Source organism: Xiphophorus maculatus, chromosome 22 (assembly GCF_002775205.1).
Source record: "Xiphophorus maculatus strain JP 163 A chromosome 22, X_maculatus-5.0-male, whole genome shotgun sequence".
In the NCBI taxonomy this organism is placed as follows: Eukaryota; Metazoa; Chordata; class Actinopteri; order Cyprinodontiformes; family Poeciliidae; genus Xiphophorus; species Xiphophorus maculatus.
In genome coordinates, this window is record NC_036464.1 from 3237815 (window position 1) to 3263037 (window position 25223).

Below are 25223 nucleotides of genomic sequence, written 5' to 3' on the forward strand. Positions count from 1 at the left end.
CTGACAGGCAAAAGTATGAAGCCTCAGATTTATTTTAAATTCATAATATTAGCAGAATAAATGGCTAGCTTTATGAGAACCACGAAAAATAAGAAATTAAAATGAGAAAAGTTTAGTTTAGTTTAGTAACAGCTTTAACACGCTGAAGTTGTTTTAATGTTTCAGTGAAACATTAAAATGGTCACGTGACTCTAAGCATTTTAATCAGGTCAGAGTCACATGACCCCCGCAGCCAATCACAGGTTTCCATCTTGCTGACTCGTTTTGGGCCCAAATTTAAGGAAGTGACTCAGATCATCACTCATCCAGTTTGAGCAAACTGGGTCAGGTCAGAGCTGACCTGACAAAGGTTCTGGTTCTGTCCAGGCAGCAGACTGACCCACAGAACCACCGTCTACGACCGGTGGTTCTGATGCTCCTCTGGGAGGCAGCGGGTCCAGCAGGGGCCATCTCCGGGTTCTCCTGGGACCCCAAGGTGGTTCCGGACCGGAAGGGACCCTGGAGAACCAGAACCTTCCAGCCCATGTGGGACCAGAACCATGACCTGATCAGTGCAGGCGAAGCTCTGATCCATTTACAGGTCAAAGGTCACCGAACTGCCGGATTCCTTCGGTTCTGGTAGGAATCGTCTCCGTCCGTCTTGCTTTAGAAACATTCTAGCAGCACAAGGGTTCAGAACATTCTTTGCCAACCTTTATTAAAACTCTGCTGAAAGAAACAAATATTACAGCTTCAGCACGACGGAGGAGAAACGAGCAAGAACACGAGAGCCGCTGGCGTCTAGATCTAGAGGAACGAGACTTTAAATCCAAACCACAGAAACCTGCAGAGGAAATTAAAACGTCTTATTGGTGGAAAACAAGGAGTCTGACGTCGAGCCGGGGGTCATAGCTCCACATCAGTCCTGTAAATAACTGGGAGCCTGGCCCCCTACTCAAAGTTAAAAGTGTAGTCAAAGTCCAGGGCGGTCATGTCTGAAGGGAGACCCAAGGTCTCCGGGGTGACCGCCGTCCCTGGAGGATCCGTCTCTTTGTCCAGATCAGGAGACTCCAGACCTTTAGCTTCTGACGCCGTGATGTCCTGGTTCCCTGGGTCCTGTTCGAGTTCTGGTTGACTCTGCTGTTGACGGGTCTGGTATCGGGTCTGGGAGCGGGTCTGACGAACCGGAGTGGCAGAAGGGGTCTTCTTCGTCGTTGCTGCCTTACCTCTGGTTCTAGGACTTGGTTTGGGTTTAGGCTGTGGTTCTGAAGTCGTCTCTTGATGTGAATTAGCATCCTGGTCCAGTTGGGGTTCAAACTGAGGTTCTGGCTGGAACAGTGGCTCAGCTGCTGGTTCCATCCTAATGGGCTTCGTCTGTGGGCAGATTTGAGATTTGGGCCCAGGACTAGAGGGTGGACTTTGAGACAATCCTCCTGGTGGAGTCTGTTCTGAGTGAGGCGGTGGGTCAGATGGGTCAGGACCTGCAGCTTTAGCTGTTGGAGCTGTGATGTCCTGAAGAGACCAAACAGAGGTAATCTGAATGTCACCATCAGTTTGGGTTTGTGGGCTTTGAAACCCGTTCTGTGGAGAAGTTGGTGTTGTATTTGGAGGTTCAGTAGAACGGTGCTGGGGGGCCGTTTGAGGTTCGTGTGACGGCTCCGCCTGATGTAGAGAATGATCCGGGGGTTGAGATCCTGGTTTTTGTTGGGCTTGTTGTCGAGGTTGGGGTTCGTTGGGGGACTGAGCATGGTGTACCTTTGGTGACTGGACCTGAGGTTGTGGTGTGGGTTCATCTTGAGGTTGTGGTTGGGTGTGTTTTAGGGGTTTAGGTTCATTTTGGAGTTGTGGTTCAATCTGAGGTTGGGATTCAGGCATTTCCTGTGTTTGGGGTCTGGGTCCATCTGGGGGCTGTGATTGGTTGTGGGTCTGAGTTGGGAGTGTATTTGGTGTTTGGGTTTGTTGTTGGAGTTCAGGTTTATTTTGGTGCCGATTCTTATTTTGGACGGGGACTGAAGGAGAACTTTTAGCAGCTCTAACGTCGGTTTCTGTTTTGGAGAAAGAGGAAGGGCCGGCTTGGCCGAGGCTGCTGTAGAAGATGTCAAATAAAGCCTGCGCCTTGGCTGCAGCCAGGTTGCCTTGGAGCTTCTCCGACTTCTGAGGCCCCGCTAACATGCTCTTGAAAGGAGGTGGCTTGACGAACACGGTGCGAGTCTGCTCACTTTCCGGGACGCCAGGAGCCGCCACGTCGGACACAATCTTTATCAACGCTGGTTGTGAAGGCGGAACTTTGGGTGGAGCAGCTTTAACCTCTGATGGAGCAGACAGAGTTTCTGAGGATGCTGTGTTTAACGATGCAGGGGAAGTTGTTGAAGGACTACTCTGTGCTGTTGCAGGCTTTGACTGGACCAGAGCAGGTTTAGGGAACAGTGGCCCTTGCTTCATTTCAGGTTTAGACTCAGCTGAATCAGGCTTAGAGGTATTCTGACACGGTTCAGGTTTCAACATTGAAGGGGGGAGTTTAGGACCGAACTGCTCTCTTCCAGTCACCATGGGTGCAGCAGACATTGCCCCAAACGGTCCAGCAGAGCTTACTGGAGGCCCGGGTTTGTTGTTGAACATCTGTGGATTTGGAGGCCTGAAAGGGGCCCTAGGAAAAGGCCCTGGTGGACCTCCATCGGTGCTTTGGGGTTTCATGTTCAGAAATGTGTTAAGGGATGCAGGTTTTCCTGCCAGGGAAGCTCTCCTCAGCGGAGCCACAGGAGCACGGAGGTTTGGCCGGATCTGTCCTCGACCAGACGCGTACCAAGGTGGAGATTTTAGCTCCTCACCGGCCAGCTTCTCAGCAATCTCTTTGGCAGCGGCCACTGACTTCGACAAGGAGTCCTCTTCTTCACCTGGCTTCTGCTTTGCAGCCGCTTCTTCGTCCTTGAGGAACTCTGCTGCAACTTTCTGGGCTTCCTTCGCCAGCTGGTTCTCCTTCTTCTTCCATGTGAACTTCCCAAACGAAGTAGCGGCGCCTGCAGAGGCCGGTGCTTTGTTGGCCTCCATCGCCTGCTTGCGGAGCTTCGCCCTCATGGCCGGACTCGGCCCACAGAAGATCTTGGGCAGCTCGTAGGGTTTTGCCGGAGGTTCAGACTTCCTGACGTCTGGTTTCCCTCCTGGTTTCTCAGGCTCGGCTTTTTGCTTCCCTTCATCTCGGTCATGTTTAGATCTGGAATCTGAACATTTCTCCTGCTTGTATTTGTCCTCGGTGTATTTATTGCCGTACTTTGGATGACCGTCGTCGTCCCTGCGATGGCGGTGCCGATACTCTTCGTCTCGACTGCTGCCTCTGTACCGGCTGTTCCTGTCTTCATTCTCTCTGCTGTTGTGTTTCTCCTCCTTTTTGCTGTGTTTGTACTTTTCATCCTCATCTTTCTTGCTGTAAAGCTTGTCTTCCTCCAGGCTCTTTCTGGTTGCCTTCACTTTCTGCTCCTCTTCCTCTTGTTTTACTTTGATCTTTTCATCGCAGGTCTCGGCAGCCTCCTCTTCCTTCTTTTTCTCCTTTTTGTTTTTGCTCTTTTCGTCTCTGTCTTTATCGTCGTCGTCATATTTGCGTTTCTTTCCGCCTGCCTCCAAACCCAGGCCCGCCTGGCGGTCCAGGTTCCTCCTCTGCTCATACAGCGGATTCTCCAACATTTGTTTCTGGTGAAGGAAGCATGAAAAACACAAAAATATGCATGAGTTTAGGTCCTTAGAACGTTTTTATTGATTAGGCAGGAGGTCTTCAACGTGGGGAGGTACTGCAGGGATTTCTGATTATTTTTTAAATTATTTTGTTTTTTAACATTTAGCTGTTTTAGTATTTTTCACATTTGTTTACATACATATTGCACATGAACACTTCACATTCAACATAACAAAACTTTTGCTTGGGCGCTATTCCTCTTTTTGACCTTTGTCCCGTCTAGTTTGTCTAGTTCTTTATTTTTGTCGTTGTCCATTTCATCCACTTTTCTTCCTTTTGTGTTTGCTGAAGTCTCAAACGATGTCAGTTTTTCCATAATGTAGATTTCTTCTATTATTCCAGTCCATTGTTCTGCCTTTCCCCATTTCCTCATAATAGCTTTCTTGCTAGCTGTTAACATCATCTTAATCAGATACCCGTCTTTTACCCGTACTTTGATATTGTTAATATTGCAAAGATATAGTACCACACTATTCATAGGAATATCATATCCCAGAATCTTCTTCACAGTTTCATGCATATTTTTCCAAAATTGAACAATTTTAGGACAATTCCAAAATATGTGAGAATGATTTGCGTTTAAATAATTTTTTTAATTCACAGCTATGTCCTTAGATACATACTAACATGAATCCAACATAATAAAATGATTAGTGATTATATTGTTTAGTTTTATTGATAATTTATCAGAATTAAAGTGTATGAACTGAGGTGTTGTACCGAGTTACACCACATGGTGGCGGTGCTTCCCCAGTCCGCTCAGATACATGAAGAAGGGCAGAACCAGTAAAGACTCGCCGCCTCACTTTCGGTTGTTAAGGTTGTTAATGTGGGATGTGATTCCCATGAAGTTTTCTTATAGCATTTATTTCATCGACCAGTCTGGACGACGTTTTGACAGTGAAAGAACTGTTCTGCTGCATTAGCACTTTGGAGCTAGCATGCTAGTTGCCCTACTAGCTTAGCAGCTAACTGTTGCTAAGTTAACCAGTGCAGCCGTGAACCAGGCCTGGGGTCCATGTCTGAAAGGATCCAGCTCTCTGCAGCAGCTGGAGGTAAAACTACACAGCCGGCCTCCTTTAGCTCATACCTTGTATTTCTCATTATGAAAGTGTGTGATGACGTGTTCCTCAGCACAGATGGCGTCTCCATAAAACTCCTTACACAGCAGGCAGAAGAACCCTCTGACAGGAACCAGGAACTCCGACCCTGCAGTCAAACACAAGCAGCACCATTCAAACACAGGGCAGGAGGCAAAACCAGCTTCCAATCATGTTTACCTGGCGGACATCTCCAGGTTAACCAGAACCTGTCAGGACAGGAGAGATTCAGAGAGAAAATAGTTGCTGTTTCTAGAGAGAATGGTGAGCAGTTATCTCAGAGCGCTAGCTGATGGAAAAACTAATGAAAAGACATCAGAAGGTGTAAATGTCTTCTTCTCCGACACACAGGTCCAATCTGAGTTCCACCTGGAAGTAAAAGACAGCTAACAAAATTCAGTGGTTCAGAGACCACATCATCAGCAGCAGCAGCTTTAATTGGATCAAGTCTCGACATGGTGCCAGTACCTTTGGCTGGTTTGGTCTGCTTGGCGTTTCCTGAGGTGGTCTTAGGGGTCTTGGTGGGACCGGAGGCCCAGGGCCGATCGTACGGATCCAAAGTCTGCAAACAAAAAATCCCACGGTGAAATTTAAAATTTGAAAAGTGAGACATCAAACCGTGTGAAGAACAAACCTTGCGGTGCGGTTTGCTGTGTAAGTGAGTGAAAAAGTCAAACATGGAGCCAGAGGTGATGTTACAGTTTTTGCACCAGTGGTTCCCAGCGTCATAATACTCAAATGGGTCAGGGGGCGGAGCCTCAGCGGTGGAGAGCTGCCGTTCTGGCGACGCCTTTGTCGAAGTCGCTGGGGTTGCCTAAAGAAATAAAGAAAGCAGCGATTCAGCAGAGCAGGAGGAGACAGAGACAGTCAGGACAGAAACAAGAACCAACTATCAAGTGAAAACGACTTACCTTGACAGAGTCCAGCACCGACGCACCAACGGCAAAGACAGACTTGACATTCGTCACGCAACCATCACGAAATAAGACGAAATCAACGACGTCAAAACAGGACAAAGTCGGCGCGCATCATACAACGATCCTGCAGTAACACTCTTTTTCAGTTTAACGCCGCCGATGAGTAAAAACGGGTGAGACACGTTTACAACTGGATCTCGGTGTTGCAGCGCCCCCTGCAGGAACCTTTCAGGTCAGGATGTTCATCAGCAAGATAAAGACTCAGATGAGCTGGAAGCGATTACAAGTTGGTGCGGTTAACGGCAGAGAGGTCCTGGTTCTGGTCCAATTGTTGTCTTTATCTTTTATTCAATGAAAGGGTTACAAGCTTGTTCAGAAACAGTGATATTAAATCATTCAGTTGTTAGGATTCCACCGGTAGACTGACTGAAGCTGTTGTTGACAACAGCAGGAAGGACACAAAACAAGTGGAACGACCCAAACGTCCCCCACTGAAACATGGCACCTTGATGCTCTCATTTGGCCCAATAGACCAACTGAGAGCATTAATATAAATAATATTTCTACAGGTGGAGGACCAGGATGTGTTTGAACACAGATGAAAATGAGACGACACCATCCTGACTGATCCCACGTTCAGAACAGAATTCTCTCCGCACCGTTTGGTTCCGATGTGCAGCAGGGCGCACGCCGAAGCAGCGGTGGTGTGGGACAGGTATCATGCAACCATGAGTCCACGTGCCAACATGAAGCACTGGGAGTCTTTAGCTCTGCACCACTAACCGACCAGCAGCAGCAAAAACCAAAACACAGAACAGATCTGAAGTCAGACCCACTCACTCATTAGGAGCCCAACTCTGATTATAACCAGATTAATCCGGGAAGTAGTCTGAGTGGTAGGACGGTGAATAATAAACGTGTAAAAGGTTTTTGGCTCTTACCTGCAGCAGATGCTGTGAGCTCGTTGGAAACTAAAGTACTGAAAATCCGATTGGCTCAATCAAAGTAACTGCACACAAACTGGACCAAACAGCAGCAAACAAGCTGTACAGACCAGAGGTCTTCAACGTCAAAGGAACTGCAGGGGGATCATACATTTTTGGTATATTTTTTTAAATTCAAAATTATGTCTTTAAGTACATATTAAAAATATCCTACATGGTAAAATGACGCATGACACAGAAATGTGTGATCATTTTTGCTTTGCTTAATTAAATTAACTGAATTTTCACACTTTGGGACAACAAAGGATCTGTCCATCTGTCTACAATTAAGAGGACGTGAAAGAACTGCGAATTTAGGTGTTGTGCCAAGCTACACCACAGGATGGCGGTGTTTCTCGTGAGACGGTTTGCTTTGCTAGTCCTGACGGATTCATGAAGAAGGGCACAAGCTGTAAAGTTTTATTTTTGTTTAATTCCAGATTGCTAAGCACCTAGATATGGTTCCCATAAAGTTGTTCTCTTATAACATTTGTTATTTCATCAACCACTCTTATGTAGACGATGTTCTGGGAGTGAAATAACTGTTCTATTATGTTAGCATTTCGGCGCTAGCATGCTAGTTGTCCCGCTAGCATGCTAGTTGTCCCGCTAGCTTAGCAGCTAACTGCCGGTGTATTTTGGCTCGTTTCTGCCGTACCATACTCATCCACACAAAGCCAGATAAGAGTCTACAGAAATATAAAACGCATTTCAGATGAAAATGAACAGATTCTGCAAGCAAAAATCTGTATATTGTGTTAAAAGATCTGCATTCTGTTAATAACTACTCTTTGTTCATGGCAGTGGCATTAGTAAGCCATCTGTTTATTAATATACTCTGGCTCTGGTAGTCCCGGGCTGAAAAACGTTGAAGATCCCCGTTATAAACCGTTAATATGCACTAAAACATCCAACATGATGGCTGACCGGCTGTGAGCTTCAACTAATGAGGGTGTACTTAGTTTTCCATGTCATTCACAGCGATAAATCAGTCTACTACAGGTAAAGCCAAATTATTTAATTAGCACTTCTCGTACACAAGGCAGAGAATGGAGTTATTGAAAAGTAATATTCCTTCACAAAACATCAGTCTGAACTGACCCTTTAAATCTAACAGTGAACTTGTAAATAACTGCAATAATAAACCTATTAAGGAAACAGAACTGATTTCTACAGCCGGATCTTTACTCTCTGCTTCCATCATGTGACTTATACTAACTAAGACAAGGTTGTATTGGAACCATGTGGGCCCTGGCTATGCTATGCTGTCTGACAGTAAACCCTCCTCTGAAGGAGCCGTACCTTTAAGGCGGCGCTGCCGGCAGCTGGTTGCTCCTCTGGGTTCCTCCCCTGCTCCCGTTTCTCACTCTTTGGAGGCAACTCCTCCTGGTCCCGGATTTTATTCAGCTTGCTGATCTTGCCGGGACGATCTAAAGGGCTCAGGCCAAGTATTTGCGCGACTTTCTCGATCTCGCTGCGCTTCCTCTCGGCAGCCTCGTGCTCCTTGCGGAGGTTGGAGATCTTCGCCATGACCTCGTCCTGCAGGCGGTTTATCTCCTGCAGCAGGGGGTCCTTATGGCCATCCTTCTCACGGCGCTTCTTCCTCAGCAGCTCGCCTGAAAACAGGACCGTCCAGATCGTTGTCAGGCAGAACTGTAATTCTCAGCGTCACTAGTGGGGAGTGGTGTTGCAACTCTATACTTCAGCTGGACCCAGCTCATCTGTTTGGACTTCAGGACCCGGATCAGACCAGTGCAGAGCCCTCAGGAACTCACCTTGCTGCTTCCTGAGCCGCTCCAGCTCCTTTATCAGATATTCTTTCTTGGTCATTCTGACCTCCCTCTCCTGCCTCAGCTTCTCCCGCTCCTCCAGAACCTGAAAACAGAAACCCAGTCAGCAGAAACAGAACCGCAGGACTGGGTGGTCAGGAACACCACAGTGTTGCACAGGAGTCCTACCAGGACAGGTAAAGACAGGAAGTGATGCGTGCAGGTGAGTCACCTTTAGTTTCTCACTTTCGTTGTTCTGCTCGTCAGAAATGCTCTGGTCCTGACTCCTCCGCCGCTGCTCTTCCTGACCAACACTCCTCGCAAAACCTGAGGACCAAACACACAGCTAATGGATGGGAACGCAGCACCAGCCTCTCTGACTGGTTCAGGTCGCTTCCTAAACCAGTCTAACTGGATCACCTGCAGGTCTGAGTGACCAATCACAGCAGATCTCAGGCTGGGTTCCTCACCTAAGGGCCCCGTGTCTGGGGTGGGTTTTCTGTAAGCCTTTTTGTAGGTGGGAGGCGGCGTGAGGTTCTCTATGGCAGGCTGAGGGGGCAGGGCCATGTTAGGCGGTGGGTACATGGGGGGCCACTGCTGATGGATGTAGGGCAAGTAATTTCCATACTGGCTGTATGCTGAAGGAGGGTAGTTTGGGGGCATCATGCCAGGGAGCTGTGGGGGAGGGTAAGTAGGAATGTGCATGCCTGTGTGAGTCGGGATGGGGGCGGGATCAGAGGTCTGACTCTGAGGCAGCGTTGGTGTACTCCACTCGTTCTTTGTCTCCTTGACCTCCCAATCTTTGGAAGTTTTAGCAGCTGTGGTCTTCTTGGACTCATGGTCCTCACTGCTCCAGCTGGCCCCCCGTTTGGTGCCCCGCCCATGACTGTGACTGCGACTTCTGCTGCTGCTTGAACTGCCGCTCTGGCTCCGCCTGCTCCGGCCTCGGCTATGGCGGCTGCCGTTGGAGCTGCCGGAAGAGTATCGTTGTCGCCGCGTGGGTGTCTTTGGAGGCTGCTTGTTGCCATGAAGGCGCTCCTTGGTCCTGGCAGCCATCTTGCTGATCTCTCCAACGCCCAGGTCAAGCCCGATGGTTTTCAGGAGATCCTGGATCTTCTCGTACTCCTCCAACGCCTGGCGCTCACTCTCCTCCAGTGGCTCTGTTCCCGGAGGATAGGCCATGACATTCTGGTCGGGGTTGATGCTGGGCTGACTCATGTGCCTGTTTGGCTCACTCACAGATGAAGTGACCTGAAGATGTGGTGAAATGATTGGAGGGCAGTTGTACACCTGACCGGCCATGGCTCTTTGCGAGGGGAGATCAGAGTACAGCGAGTCTTCCGTCACGTCTCCGTACAGATCCAGGCTGTGATGTCGCTCTGGCTCTGGTGCCGCTGACATTCTGGGCTCCTCCAATTCTCCATACAGAAACTTTTCCTCATCATCGATATCGTCCAGGACTTTCTGTGGAACTCCGCCCACTGGCTCTGCCACGCCCAACAGGTTCAGGATTTCTTTGATCTCATTGTTGAGGTTGGCCCGCTGAGACATCTGCGGGTCGGACCGCAGTTCTGAGAGAACAGCTGCCACAGCATGCGGGTCGTTCAGCTTAACAGCCTGCATCAGCTGGTCGGCAACACGAGCCATGGTGCGGTCCAGATCCCTGGGCGAGTCGGAGCTCTGTGGCACAGAAGCACAACGTGATGCAACGCCACCTCATCAAACCCAAAACCAGTCCTTCCTCATTGTAGTATCATCACATTCTAATATAAATTAAAGCTTAGTAACAGATCAACTTGGCTTTTTTCAAGATAGAACCACTAGTTAGCAGGTCAACTGGTACCAGACTGAACATACCCGAAAAGACGGCGAGTTTTCGTAACTGTTGTGCTTCTTCAGGATGGATTTGGTAGGTTGACCCAGGAGCTCCTCTACCTCCCTCCTGCGTCGGGCCAGCTCCAGCTCTTTAAACTGCTTCCTGGACGGATCATTCTTGTCTCTGATGGAACTGGAGCTGCTGGAGCTCGAACTGCTGAAACTACGACTCCTTCCTCTGCTCTTCCTGGGAGATCTGGACCTGGATCTAGACTTGCTGCGTGCTCGACTCTTGCTCCGCCCACGACTCTTGGCCCGGCTTTTGCTGCGTCCCTGGCTTCTGTCTGGACTCCGACTCTCTCCGCGGTGACGACTCTTGCTGCGTCCCCGGCTTCTGTCTGGACTCCGACTCTCTCCGCGGTGACGACTCTTGCTGCGTCCCCGGCTTCTGTCTGGACTCCGACTCTCTCCGCGGTGACGACTCTTGCTGCGTCCCCGGCTCCTGTCTGGACTTTGGCCCCTGCTACCACTCCGCTCATATTCAGGTCGGGGAAGGTAATCTCTGTAGAAAAACATAAGTAGAGCTGACTGAGCACATCCGGATCAACAAGTGACCGTCTTGGTCCTTGCTGGGTAAAGGAGTCTCAAAATCTGTTCTGTAATCAAGTGTCCTACTTCCTGGTGTCTGAACTGCTCTGTGGAGAACACATATTCAATTATCTTGACAAACTGGACTGAATAAAATTAATTATATGAAATAACAAGAATCTCCAAGAACCATATTAATGGAGAACAACTGATGAATGAGATATGAACAAAATTCTACATTCAATTGTACCAACAAAGAAATCATCCATCCATTTTCTTCTGCTAATCTTATGTTGGGTTGCGGGGTCAGCGGCCTACGAGGGAGGCCAAAACTTCCCTCTTCCCAGACCCTGGTCCAGCTCCTCCATGGAAACCCCTAGGCATTCCCAGGCCAGCTGAATAACATCGTCCCTTCAGTGTGTCCTGGGTCTTTCTCTTGGTCTCCTCTTTGTGGGACCCGATCACCTCATCATGGAGGCATCCATCCTAACCAGATCCCAAGCCACCTCAACTGGCTCCTCTTCATGTGGAGAAGCAGCAGATGCTCCTGGATGACTGAGCTTCTATCCCTAAGGGAAAGCCCAAACACCTTAGAGAGAAAACTCATGTCAGCCGCTTGTACCTGTGATCTCGTTCTTTTGACCTCTACCCAAAGCTCATGACCATAGATGAGGATGGGAACGTAGATCGACCGGTAAATCGAGAGCTTTGCTTTTTGGCTCAGCTCTCTCTTCACCACGACGGACCGGTACAGCGCCCGCTTGACGGCAGACGCTGCGCCAATCCGTCTGTCGATCTCCCGCTCCCTTCTTCCCTCATTTGTGAACAAGATCCTGAGATACTTGAACTCCTCCACTTGGGGCAGGACACCCCGACCCAGAGAAGGCACTCTACCCTTTTCCGGCTCAAGACCATGATGGCCTCGGATTTGGAGGCACTGATCCCCATCCCGGCCGCTTCACACTCGGCTGCGAACCGCTCCAGCGAGAGCTGCAGATCACGACCCGATGAAGCCAGTAGGACCACATCATCCACAAAAACCAGAGATGAGATCCTAAGACCACCAAAACGGATCCCCTCAACACCTTGGCTGGTCTAGAGATTCTTTCATGGATTTTGTCCATGAAAGTAATGAACAGGGGCGTGCCGTGGTGGCGTAGCGGTTAGTGCGACCCGTATTTGGAGGCCTTGAGTCCTCGACGCGGCCGTCGCGGGTTCGACTCCCGGACCCGACGACATTTGCCGCATGTCTTCCCCTCTCTCCTTCCCCGTTTCCTGTCAGCCTACTATCATATAAGGGACACTAGAGCCCACAAAAAGACCCCCTGGAGGGGTAAAAAAAAAAAAAAAAAAAAAACGAAAGTGATGAACAGAATCGGTGACAAAGGGCAGCCCTGGCGGAGTCCAACTCTCACCAGAAACGAGCCCGACTTACTGCCGGCAATGCGGACCAGACTCTGACTCCGGTCATACAGGGACCTGACAGCCCGTATCAAAGGGCCCGGTACCCCATACTCCCGGAGAACCCTCCACAGGACTCCCCGAGGGACACGGTCGAACGCCTTCTCCAAGTCCACAAAATACATGTAGACCAGTTGGGTGAACTCCCAGAACCCTCCAGGACCCTGCTGAGGGTGTAGAACTGGTCCAGTGTTCCACGACCAGAACCAGAACCAAACTGCTCTTCCTGAATCCGAGGTTTGACTATCTGACGGACCCTCCTCTCCAGGACCCCTGAATAGACCTTGCCAGGGAGGCTTAAGAGTGTGACCCCTCTATAATTGGAGCACATCCTCCGGTCTCCCTTTTTGAACAGGGGGACCACCACCCCAGTCTGACCAATCTCCAGATGCCCCCAATGTCCACGCAGTATTGCAGAGTCGTATCTACCGAGTAGATCTTTAATCAGCTTGGTGACCACCAGAGATTGGAGACCCGATGTCCCCAGGCTCAGCTTACTCACTGCATGATGTGCTGGTGGGACTGAGGAGGTCTTTAAAGTATTCTGCTCACACTGACCTCATTCCAAGTTGAGGTCAGTAGCACACAATCCCCACAATGAATAGTGCTGGTGAGGTCAGAGAACCCTCATCTCAAAAAGAGGGACTTAACCTGCCAGGTAGCACTGTGCCACAGCCTGACACACAGCAGGAGAAAGACTCAGAGGACAGATGTACAGCTTGCAGTGCTGAATCTAGAGCAGAGTCCATTTTTCCAGAGGTTATTGCAGTCTCCTGCTTCCTGTTACCGGTAATCAAGAGTCAAACATGCATGAGGTCAACGCTGTCTGCTTGGCTTGCCCTCTTCCTGAAGCTCATTTGGAAACCAACAGCTAGGAGCGTTCATGTTTTCATAAAAACTCTTCACACTGAGATCGGTGACAGTTATTCAGCTCTTTGTCAGGCTTTAGGAGAAGAGTATTCTGCACTCAGAGGTCAGGATTCTGCTGCTTTTCATGCATTTCAGGTTCTGCTGGGAGAATCTGAGAATACTGCCTCAGGTTGAGAAAAGCTTATTTTCGGACCTCAAAAATGGTCACCCTTTTAAAGTCTTTATTCCTTCCTAACCTCCAGGGAACTGATCGGTGTGCCTTGCGGGACGAGGAGCCTTAGCATAACAGCTTGACAGATCCACTCAGTCTGCATGGGAAACACGTGGGTTAGGGCCCCAGGCAGCGGGGCTGGGGGGCCGATCAGTTTTGAACATTCAGACAGAGAACAAACCCAAAAGAAGGCAGAAAGCCAGTTCCCCTAACAAAGGTTTCCATTGCTGCGTTTCCATTACAAATGTGAGCAAATCTTTGTCTATATTCTGCTAATGTAAAAATAAAACACAACTTTAAAATTGGGTTGTTTCTATTAAATAAGAAATTGAATTAAAATCACACGTGAATAAGTTTGTTCACGCCATGGGTCATTAAACTCAAGGCAGTGACGATGTAAACAGTTACATGAGATGATTCATAATCCATCATCTATCAGCCAATCAGAGGAGACGTAGGATTCAGGCGTTGGAGCAACAAGCCCCGCCCCCTTGGGAGCGGCTAGTATCGGCGTTTTGGGGAAACTGTAGTGAGTTTGAGAGAAGAGCGATGGATTCAGCAGGTTTATGATCAGCGAGAAGGCCTGAAGAAACAGACCACACGAAAGAAGAGCGTAAATAGTTATGTACGGTTTTGAAATGATCCTGCACAGTATTTTATTTTGTAGTTTTTGTTCAGGATATTATTGCAAATGTTGTTTTATATACAGTATATCTTAATACTTTAATCTTTCTGTGAACCTACATGTGCAGCGCCTGGATTTCCTGCTGTGGGACGAAAGATCAATAATAATTTTGACTATATTCTGGATATTGACCTGTGTGGCTCTGGGAACACATGACGGTCCGAACGATGACAGAAATATCCAGGTGTGCAGTGATCAGCTGATCTCAGTTCTCCTCCATCACAACCATTTTAAATCACTATAATAAGGATTCATATTTATATGACATCATTGTATCTGCAGCAGGAATATTTCCAATTTTAACTTTTATATCCAGACATGTTTATGGTTTTCCTGTTTAGTTTAATGCTGTTTTTGATCAAACCAAACCTGTGCAGAGTGAATGTCTGACCGTGTTGAAGGGACTAAACTCATGTTGGACCACAGAACCAGAGATCAGTGACGGATCAGAACCTCGGTCCTCCACATGGACCAGAATCCAGGTTCTCCTGCGTCTGGTTACCTGTCGTGGTAGTGCGGTGGGCCAGTCAGCTCGTTCCCCACGCTGATGACCAGGTTGTGGTCCAGGTGAGCTGGTCCTCTGTGAGGCGGAGACCTCTGCAGGCGACAACACAGGTAATCACTAATCACCCACAGAACCAGATATCCGGGTCCATTTGGACTGTCTGATCTATAATCGGTTTAATACAACAATAGTAATTATAATAATCTCCTGATCAATCAGCTCCTTAACTCAGAGACTTTCCAAATGTCCTACACTCAAAACAAACCCTCAAACGCATCATATATGTTTTTTCTGTTAGTTTGATCAGATCAAATTTATTGATCTGATCAGAGCCGATCAATGAGTTTGATCAGAAGCTGTTTTCCTTCAAGCTGAATGCAGCTCGGAGTCTCCCGGTTCCGCCGCTCAGAAGTCTCCGGTTTAAATCAACCCGTTTTTGAATGAAGTCTGGTCTGCAGCAACGTCTGTTAGCTGCAGACCAGACCAGGAACCTATCAGAACCCAAAGACTGTCCTGCAGTTCTGGTTCTGGACCAATAGAAGACCCGATTCTGATTGGAGTAATTAACAGGTTTTCACATCATTCGGTGCGGTCTGACTCCAGTTTCACTCACCTCAGGAGGCGGACCTCCGGTCCAAAAGTCCCCGCCGCGGTGGCCTCCGGGGCCGGGGGACGGGTGCCTCCTGTGGTAGGCTTCCGAAGCTCCGTAGTCCCGGTACTCCGGGTAGTCCTGGTGGTACGGAGGTTTCGGTCGGGCCCTGTCGTCCCGATATCCCTGTGACGGGTAAGGCCTCGCAGGAGGCGGGTAGCCTCTAAACGGAGGCCGGCCGCGGAACATCTTCTCCCGCAGAGATGCACTGAGGCCGCGCGGGGAGCTGCGGGTCGGTGCGGCGCTTCACAAGCAGCAGGAAGCCACAACTGGTTCCGGTCCGCAACAAAACACAGATTATTATTTGAGCAAAGCTGTGGTTCCGAGTTCGGCTCCGAACCATACACACTGAACCCTTCTTCTTTGTTTCTGCGGGGTATCTCGCTTCCTAATAGCCTCACTGTTGCCACCACGTGACGAAGTTGCGGTACTGCAGGTGGGCCGATCCAGAGCTATAAGATGAACTTTGACCTGTAAAGAAATCCTGAGAGCTCCTGATGCTCTGAGCCAGTCCAGAACAGGTTCTGACCTTGGAAGCAGAGCTCCAACATATCTCCTGATTCCCAGAGAAAACATTCAGTTAATGAGACTGAGGGCCAATCTGGAGGACAAACCCGTCCGAGGAGATCCGGGGGGTTCAGGAGGGATCCATAGATCCTGAGAGGATTTAATCCAGCTGCAGATCTACAGGAGAACCTCCAGAGGGCGCTCTGTCACTCCAGCCTGGACTGGGACAGAGCCACAGAACCAAAATAGTAAACATTTAGAAACTGGTTCTGCTTCATATTTCATTTTTTTTAAAAACTATTCACATTTTAAAATACAAAACAGAACACGAAGGAACTGATTGATTTTTTTAAATTCAGTTTTATTGATAAACTCAAAAGATCCCAGGTTTATACTTTTTTTTTATTAGCATAACACAAACAGAAAAGGGAAAATCGCCCCAAACTATAGAAGAAAGATTTGAACTAGGCTCCTTTTACTGTAATGGAAATGGGACTAAAACGCTCCAAGGTCTCTTTTAAAGGCTTTAATCAACTTTCACACAGCCTGGCGGTGAATGAGCTCCGCCTGGCAGCAACGGCCTCTGAACCGGACCATCAGCTCATCCTCCCCGAGGTTCTGCTGGACTCTGTGGGTTTACCTCCACCTGTGCAGTCTGCAAACATTTATAAACAAATGACGCCGATATTTTTTCTTTAAAAAAAATAACCCAGATTACTGCTGTGGTTTGAACTTTAGTCCAGGTGTGTTTGTGTAGCTGTGACCCAGAAGCAGCACACACTGCCTTCAGCTGCAGATCTGCGCTCTGATGCTCCATCAGATCTGATCTGCATGGACAAACACAATCCACCTAAAACCCAAGCAGCTAAAAACCTTTCAGCTTTTCGCTCTTGGGTCCAATCACAGTTCTGTTGGACTGGGTTTTACTCACAGAGTCTCCAGGATGTGACGGTCTGATGGGTCGTCCTGAGGTCCTGCTGCTCTGCCTTCATGCTTTCTTCAGGGCTAAACACCGGAGTCTTCCATCAGAGTCTGCAGTTCTGACTGCCGTCTGCCAGACATTTGCTCTGTAACTTCTACACTCGACATATCTAGAGGTCGATGAAAACCCAAACAATACATTTAATGCACTACAGTTTATGACGTCTCCCTTCGCTGCCAGATGTGGTTTTTGGGGGTCAAATGAATTTAGCCCACTGTGCAGCTATAATGTATGTCCCTTGTAATCATAAAGGAAGAGTTGATGAAATGAGAGGCAGTGAGTTTTATTTACAGGGAAGTATCTGGTAAAAAAGACCCGGCGGTTCTGCTGATGAATGAACCAGAGAACATCAGATGTTCTCATCTCACAATGCTCAGCCAACTGTACACTATTAAACTGACACCAATTCAGAACAGTTTTTATTTACATTTTCCTAAAACTCATTTCATTGAGAAACTTGATTTACTTTGATTAAATGATTTTATTCAGTTTTACAAGAAAACCAGAAGACTTCCTGCATAGGAAACTTCAGGATCATCTGGAGACACTTCTGCTGAAAATCATATAAAATTAATAACAATGATGGGATATTTCAGCTGACAATGAAACTGTTCTACCGTCAAACTACAACATAACTGCCCTTATGAGCATCAATTATATTCATCTGAACTAGCTAGCTACTGGGGACATAAGAACCGTGAAAGAAAGAATGATGCCTACACCCCTGGAGCCTTCGGGGAGTTCACCTCCAGCTCCCACTTTTCCAGAAACTCCTGCAGGTTCAGGTTGAAAACATCAATGCCTTTAGGCGACAGGTGGATGCCGTTGCCCCGGTACAGCCCCGTGTTGGTGCCGCACCGGATGTTGTCGTGGTTCACTGAGATGCCGCCCAAATCCAACACAATGCTGTGGATTCTGCGGTTCACAGTGGTGCGAACCAGATCCACTTCATAGCTGTCTGGCGAGTGACGCCACACCCGGCGAGGGAGGATGTCGGACCACACCAGGAGGCAGTGTGGGAAGATGCTCCGTATGGAGGCCATGTCCTTCTTGACGGAGGCCAGCAGGTTAGTGGGGCTCTCGGTGCTCAGGTCGTTCCCTCCCAGGTGAACGATCAGGGCGTCCGGGTTGGGCCAGGTGATCTTCAGCTGGTGGAGCTGGGGCAACAGCTGGGACCAGGTCATGCCCTGGATACCCTTCCACCAAATGGTCACCTTGTTGGGGTCCATGCCCAGCTGCATACCTACCTCTGGAGACTTGGCCCGCGACTCGGCCCAGTACACAAGCGAATGACCACAGATCCAAACGTTCTTGGGCTCGCTACTGATTGGTTTACCTAAAGATAAGAACAGGACAGTTCAGGAAGTCAGAGAGGATCATCTGACAGACATGATCATAACGTGCCTCAGATCACACCGCAGACTGCTTTCACAAAGATCCACTAGAGTCTGTTAATCTGGACGGCTGCAACGAGACGATCCAAGGCCAGGCGAACAGAAACATGTTCAATGATGCAATCTTGTATGCATAATATTAGAACGTATTATTGTTTTGGAATAAAAATGCATTACAACTGACCCCAACATTCACAGAGCGACCGAACATCAACATCCTACCAACTACTGCCTCCAAGCTGTTCTGGCTAATTGTGATATTTTGCTGTCAGACTGCAGGGGTACTGCTGGTTCTAGAGCAGGGGTGGGCACTCCTGGTCCTCGAGGGCCGGTGTCCTGCAACTCTTAGATGTCTCCCTGGTCCAACACACCTGAATCCAACAGCTGAATCTCCTCCTAAGTGCAGTCAAGTTCTCCAGAGTCCTGTTAACGACCTCATTATTTGACTCAGGTGTGTTGAAGTAGAGATGCATCTAAAAGTTGCAGGACACCGGCCCTCGAGGACCAGGAGTGCCCACCCCTGTTCTAGAGGATCAAAGAGCAGTTCCTTCAGCTCCCAGTTTGGGATGTGAGACAGACACCAGGTCGAGGCTTAAACCTTTCCGCTCTGATAAAACTGATAGACTGGCTGAGATGATCCTGATCTGACTCTGTGGCTCTGCTGCTACAGGCTGTGGAGGACAAAGTGACCATGCTGCTTTCTCCTACTACTCTCCAAGTATTCGTGATCCACAGCTACTGCTGTGGATCTTCATGCTCTCTGGTTTGCATGGCATATCATGTACAACCTGCAGGCTTCTCTTAGATGAAGTCACTACAGGAGCTGCTACTGTCACTAACCCTTTAACACATAAACTTGTTTCAAAAGTCAGACTAAATTAGAATGCAACCGACTCTGGATGCTGTCCCTGTTGCTGCCGCCGTTCTGGTCGGTCCGGGTAGAAACTGGTTTTATTCCACAGTCAGAAGATGTGAAAGATGGTGGACCGCTGTGCTATTAAGTTAATAGATCTTTGTGAAATCAACCTGGAGCGTTACAGAAATAAGTGGGTGCAGATCACAGTAAAGTTCCCCTCCAACGCCCTGCAGGTCTCAGCGGCCTCCAACCCAACTCAGTTACTGCTTGAATTCTCTCCTTTGCTGCAGGGATGAGCAGTTCAGCTTCAGGGCCTCAAGTCGACATCGACGTATACACGAAACATGTGCGGCGCCATATTTTACGCACAAATCGGCATGTATGAAAATGAACGTAGCATATAAATATATGCAAACTTTTTCCCTGCTGTGAAAATGTGCGGCAGCCACACAAACTATCTGGACAATATCAAACTACAAAAAGTCAAAACTCACATAAATCCACTGAAATCTGATTCAGTTATTTAGACCAGGAAGCATCAAACCCCATGATTTTATGATTTTATTGTTTAAAAAATGAAACTGACCCGCATTTATCCTCAGACAATAAGCTAACACACACACACACACACACACACAGAATAAAGAAAAGAGAAATAAAGGATGTGAAAACCTCAATGTAAATAATCATGTTGCTCAGTTTGTGTCTCATAAAGATGAAACTCATCGTCTGAATGCATCTATTTATTCTCACTTGAGAGAAACCAGGGCTGATCAAACAGTTTGATTATTGATCAGGTGATCAGGTGTGGAGACAATCCCAGGTATATCAGTAGCTGCATCAAGGTGAGCCGCTACCTGAGGAGCTTTGGCTCTGATGGAGAACATGGAGCCATTGATCAGAGATCAGATTGATCTGCTGGTTTCTGATCGTTTAGATTCATCCAGACTGATCATCCTGGAGCTCTGAGCAGAACTTAAAGCAGGTACCGGTACCGGTACCGGTCCAGCTGCAGCCGTCCTCCAGTGGAGCCAGAAATCATCTGGACTCTGTAAATGTAACTTCTGCTCCTGGTTCCTGGATTCAGAAGAAACGTTGAAACCCCGGCTGAACGCTCTGCTGCTCTGAGATCTTTAGGATTCATTTGGAGTTTGTTTCTTTAAAATGTATTAGTTTAATTTTTGTGAGGTGACCTTTGTGCCCTGAAAGCAACTTGTAAATAAACTATATTATTATTATTATAGATACTTATTCTGCTACAAACAAGGGCGTTGCCATGGTTACGGCTTCACATGGCAACTTCCTGGTATTTATACAATTTACATTAATATGTATTTATGGAGGCGACAGGCGGAGCAGCAGCTGCTCTGTTTCCTGTAAATCAGGATGAATAAAGGAACGGCAGCTCGGCTTCATGCATCGGGAGTTTTTTTCTAAATCTATTCGAGCTTTAGTGTGAAAACTGCGCAGTGTTTGATACATGAGGCCCCTGATGTTTTGGCATTTATAGCGATAAGGCCAACGCTAACTGTATTTAAAACCCTTCCAGTGTTTCTGGCTGCGACTGAACGTTACTGCAGGTGAAGCTCCACAAACAGAAAAAACTAAAAATACCAACAATACTTTTTGGTTTTCAGGTTTGCAAACGTACTGATGAGTTGGTCATAAACTAAAGTAAATCAAAATTTATGCAAGAATCAAAATTATTTTATGCTAACAGACAGTACTGCAACTGCCCATCCCTGCTCCAGCATGGCATCAACTTCTACCGAGGCCAGATAACAGACCGATCGTTTCGATTTGAGATAAGGGACCGATCGTTTCGATTTGGCGTCTTGAGTTCAGGAAACTGAGAAAACCTGCAGGGTTTCCTGTCTAAACTGTTGAATGTTTTCTCCTGATCTGTTTCTACAGGTTAAAAGTCACTAGCTCATACAAAACATTTCTATGTAAATAATATTTACTACATAAAGAGATTTTATTTTAAATCCTCAACACTACAGCTTCTAATGTGAAAAAAATGTTGAGTAATGAATGTAAAGAGGTTTCAATGTTTCACAGCTTCAAGTTTAGAGCAAAAGTATTACTTTAGCTTAAGAGATCAAAACAGTCACCTACCTTTAACCGTCAAGAAAAAACATCACCCAGCAAAGTTTGTCATTTTAATCAAGTTATGAAACCTTCAAATAATCCCGCAAATACGGAAAAGCACCGCAAGACTTTTACCTGCCGTCTCTAGATTGGCTCCACATCCTTTAGGTAAAGTTCAGACGTTGAAATGTGACGCGCAAAAAGTCAAGCAACCATGAAGAACATCACGTTTTAATGTCTAAAGGTTCAGCACAACGAGTTTCTTTGCCAATAAACGAGTCTGCTCCTCCTCATCTTGCTCTGACGGTTTGCTCGTGGTCCAGTACTTTGTTTGTAGAACTGAAATGAACTTCTATTAGCTATCTAACCAAAAGAGCAACTTTAGACCTAGGATGCATCAGTGAACAAGCTGTGCTCAGGTCTGTACCTAAAGGTGTCATTTGTTTAATGTTCATCGTTCAGGAAATGCCCCGGGTTTTAATCGATTCAGAAAAGAGGATTTGGGGGTAATGTCATCAAGCAGGGAGTTCTTCATGTCAATAAATGTAAAATCCACCCTGGTCTCAGAGCAGCCTGCATTCGGGTTCAGTTCGGGCCCAGCGGCTTCGGAGGGCCGATCCGTCGTCAGAGAGCCGGGTGCTGGAGGACGGACCCCACTGGAACGTCAAAATCAGCTGAGCGCCACAGAGGGCGGCCGACTAAACTTCGGAAACTTTCCAAGACCCCTGCTAAGGAGGTCTAAGGACCGACTCCTGCCAAGGTTCCTTCCTCTCAGCGCGGCCCAAGGATCCATCCATGAAGTAGAAACAGGAACCGATCTCAACACAGTGAAGTAGAGGTTCACTAACATCTGGCCCCATGACACCAAATCCCCAAAACACTGGCATGAATTTTCCTTTCTCCAGTCTGTGGGTTAGTTTAACGCCTTCTGGACCAAACAAAGTTTCTATTAAAGTCTACCAGCCTGAAGAGAAAAGACAGAAAACCATTAGATGGGTCTGTGTTTAAATGCTGCCTCTGTTCATCACTGTGAACAGATTTTCATTTCAGTTGCTAAACTCCATACTGGACCAGTCTGGTCTAAACTGGGAATGTGGACGCTCAACCTGAGGATGCAAACAATAGAAATTCTCAGCACAACATGGAAAAGTTGCAGACTTATAAAGTCACAAAGTTAGGAAAACCTTTTTAATAAAGGTTAGTTTAGCCTGAGGTGATATCAGACTAGCGGCTGTACCGACGGGAACGCCGACGACAAACAACCGAGATCCTGACTTATTCTGATAACTATATCTGATAAAAATACAGATAAAACTTTCTATTTCAATTACAGTGAATTGTAGCTGTAGAGAAGAAGATCCCGGTGAAAATCTACACACTTTTATCTCAAACTACTCAACATTACAGCTAACTGATACTTCTAGCATAAAGACTCTTAAATCGATATGGTTCTGTTGGCTGGTTCTGTGGCACAAAGGCGGGTCAAATCTCTAAATATGAAACTAAACGTTTAGAAAGGAGGAGTACAGCAGAGACATGTCGCTTGTTCAGCCTTTTCCACAAATTAAGGCTTTTAGCAGCTACACATTTTCCACCTGATACAGAAACTGAATTAAATCTAACGGACAGAACAAATTACCACGACCCTTAATACAGTCTGGTGGGTTTTACTTACTGTTCATCAGCTTTATAAAGACTAAAGATGTTTTGGTGCAACGTCTTGCTGGATGGTTGAAGAAAACAGAACCGAAGTGAACTTACCCGGATGGGCTTTACTAGCACCTGTCTGAAAGACGCACCACGAACAAAACGCAACATCCGGTGAAAACATGAAGAGCAGGGACCGCAGGAACCCACAAGGCTTTTTTCAACATGGCTTTTATGTTAAGAATGAACAGATCCGACCCAGAAATACATCAGGTTCTTTAATTCAAACAGACTTAAGCCCTTCATAAATCTGATTTAGCTTTAGCTTCTAATGTTTACCAGAAAGTCAGTGATATCTAAGCTGCAAGTGATGAATTACTCTAACAGGTGATGCTAATATTCACATGTAGCTTTCTGCTCTTAGCCTTACTCTGCAATGTTGAGAAAGTAACAGCAGGTGACCAACAACTAGCTCGCTCTAAGTGAGCATCCCTAGTTATCTGACTGAACCCTGCACTCATAAAGCCATGTCTACAAAAAGCCATGCTGCCCTCCAGGCCTCACCAAGTCCTGGAGCACATCTTCAGCCTAAAACATCAACCGCATTTCGCTCCGAGATTCTCCCTGTGGTAAGCGTCATGACCGGTTGGTAGCACACAGAGTGCTACAGAGAGCAACGAAACGCTGAGGTCCCAAAATGATTAAAGCTGCGGGAAGATGACGACGAGATCTTTTTTCTGCAGAAGTGATCCTGGTCAAAGCCGAGGGTTTGTTTCTGATACGGTGCGCATCAAACATTACATTCAGGGAGATCATCAGAAGTGTCTGCACTCAGTCACCGCTGGGGGGCAACCCTGAAAACGTCCAAGCTCGATGCGGCCCATCTGCCCACCTTAGAGTTAGCCAGCTGGTGCTTTGGTAGATGAAGCTAGCATGGAGGAACTGCTGGATGTAACGGACCGCAGCAGCTGCAGTGAAAACCAGACCATGGTCCCCAACTTTTACAGGGTCGTCCTTATTAATGAGTTATTCTCTCTCCTACACAGTCAGATCAGGAGCCACAGGGCCTGATACAGTCTGTTGGCATTATGGAACATTATGAAAGATGCTAATTGTTGGAGAAGCTCAATGGTGGGCACCGCTAACTAGAAAGCTTGTTGCACTAACCAAAAAGCACTAATATTAGTTCCGCTAATGCTAAAGCGTTATATCAACACTGTAATTAACGGAAGCTAATGCTAAAGAGCTATACCAACACCATATTTAGCAGAGTCTAAACAGGACATCAGAAGATTTTAAACTGTTAACTGTAATGCTACATGCTAACAGCAGTCAATAACTAAATGTCAACACAGATGTCAAACTTTAACTTAAAGTTTACAAAACAGGCAAGTAAATTAACATTTCAAAACCTGGAAATAAATGTTTTCAAAGTTAGCAAAAACACTAAAGCACTAAATGACAAATAAGTTCTGCTATTAGCAAATTAGCGGCAGGTATCCACTACTGGAGAAACTCCAACTTTGTCAGATCAATGAAATCATGTGCAAAGCCCGTCACACTGACTCGCACCAGAAGTCGGCCGCGGTTTGTAACAACTGGCTGAAGCTCTCTGTAGTGATGCAGATGACATAATCACAGACCAGCACAGATACTGGGGCTCAGCAGGGAATCCCATACCAATCACTTAAAAGCCTTGATGGGAATGGAGTGGATAACCTGGGAGCAGGTCAGGGCATCGTTAGTCTATCTTCACCAAGGTCCTAACCTGAAAAAGAAGGTCACCGATGAAACGTCTTAATGACACGAACATGTTCCATCCTCAGTACCAGCCTGTAGAAGTTGAAGGATGTGCCTACAGTGACCATGGAGCGAACTTCCGCTTGAAATAACATCTAGCTAAAAACAGTCTATCTGCACCTCAGTGACTAGCTGTTTGAGGTTTAGCTTGACACGAAAAAAAACTTCCTGAATTAAGTTTCTATAGCCAACTTCTGAATATTGTCAGTTTGAAAGATGGGGTAACTAAAACCAAGTTTTACACCCAACACACTGGATCTCCTCATTTCTATTAAACGTTAATCTGAAGTCCGACTCCTTCCTTATTGACCAGTGGGTCACCAGGTGCAGAGGAACAGAGCACTTTATTTGTAGAGTTGAGCTCGCAGTCGGCTTCTTTGCTTGCTCGAAGAGACGACGCATTAGATCCGGCTAACGACTTGCTGACCATCGTCTTAGCCACAAGTCTGTGGCTCCATGAGCTTGAACCGATGTTTTGCTCATGTTCCAGGCATTGAAGTCATGTAGAGCTGTACATGCATGCAAAAATCTCTTGGTCTCTCATAGATGGAAAACAACCACATGCCCGTAAATGTAAAAATTCTACTGCTGCGGCAGAATCGTGCTAACAGACATGTTTAGGTAATGTGGGCATGGTTACACAAATCCATGTCTGTAATAATCTGGTTTCTTGACTTGGACCTTGCT

General features: G+C 47.1%; 2 protein-coding genes across 6 annotated transcripts in view; both read right to left on the reverse strand.

The window, feature by feature from the left end:
• Positions 1-671: 671 nt before the first annotated feature.
• On the reverse strand, positions 672-15702 carry znf318 (zinc finger protein 318). The gene is made up of 11 exons (XM_014474139.2): positions 15224-15702; positions 14608-14702; positions 10333-10852; positions 8946-10155; positions 8708-8802; positions 8482-8581; positions 8009-8322; positions 5441-5620; positions 5275-5368; positions 4797-4915; positions 672-3663 (listed from the first exon to the last, which is right to left on the reverse strand). The coding sequence occupies exons 1-11, from the start codon at positions 15446-15448 to the stop codon at positions 931-933; spliced, it is 5685 nt and encodes a 1894-aa protein (XP_014329625.1). The 5' UTR covers positions 15449-15702; the 3' UTR covers positions 672-930.
• A 404-nt stretch (positions 15703-16106) lies between these two features.
• LOC102224974 overlaps positions 16107-25223 on the reverse strand; it is a 30359-nt gene continuing 21242 nt past the window's right edge. For 2 of the 5 annotated variants that reach the window (XM_023327662.1, XM_023327661.1), the window contains exon 21: positions 16107-18084. In XM_023327662.1, the coding sequence (XP_023183430.1) occupies positions 17465-18084 (620 nt within the window). In that variant the 3' untranslated portion in view covers positions 16107-17464. Of the gene's footprint in view, positions 18085-23762; positions 24505-25223 lie in introns of those variants that run through there. The other 3 variants (XR_002752173.1, XR_002752172.1, XM_023327663.1) reach the window with 3 other exon arrangements.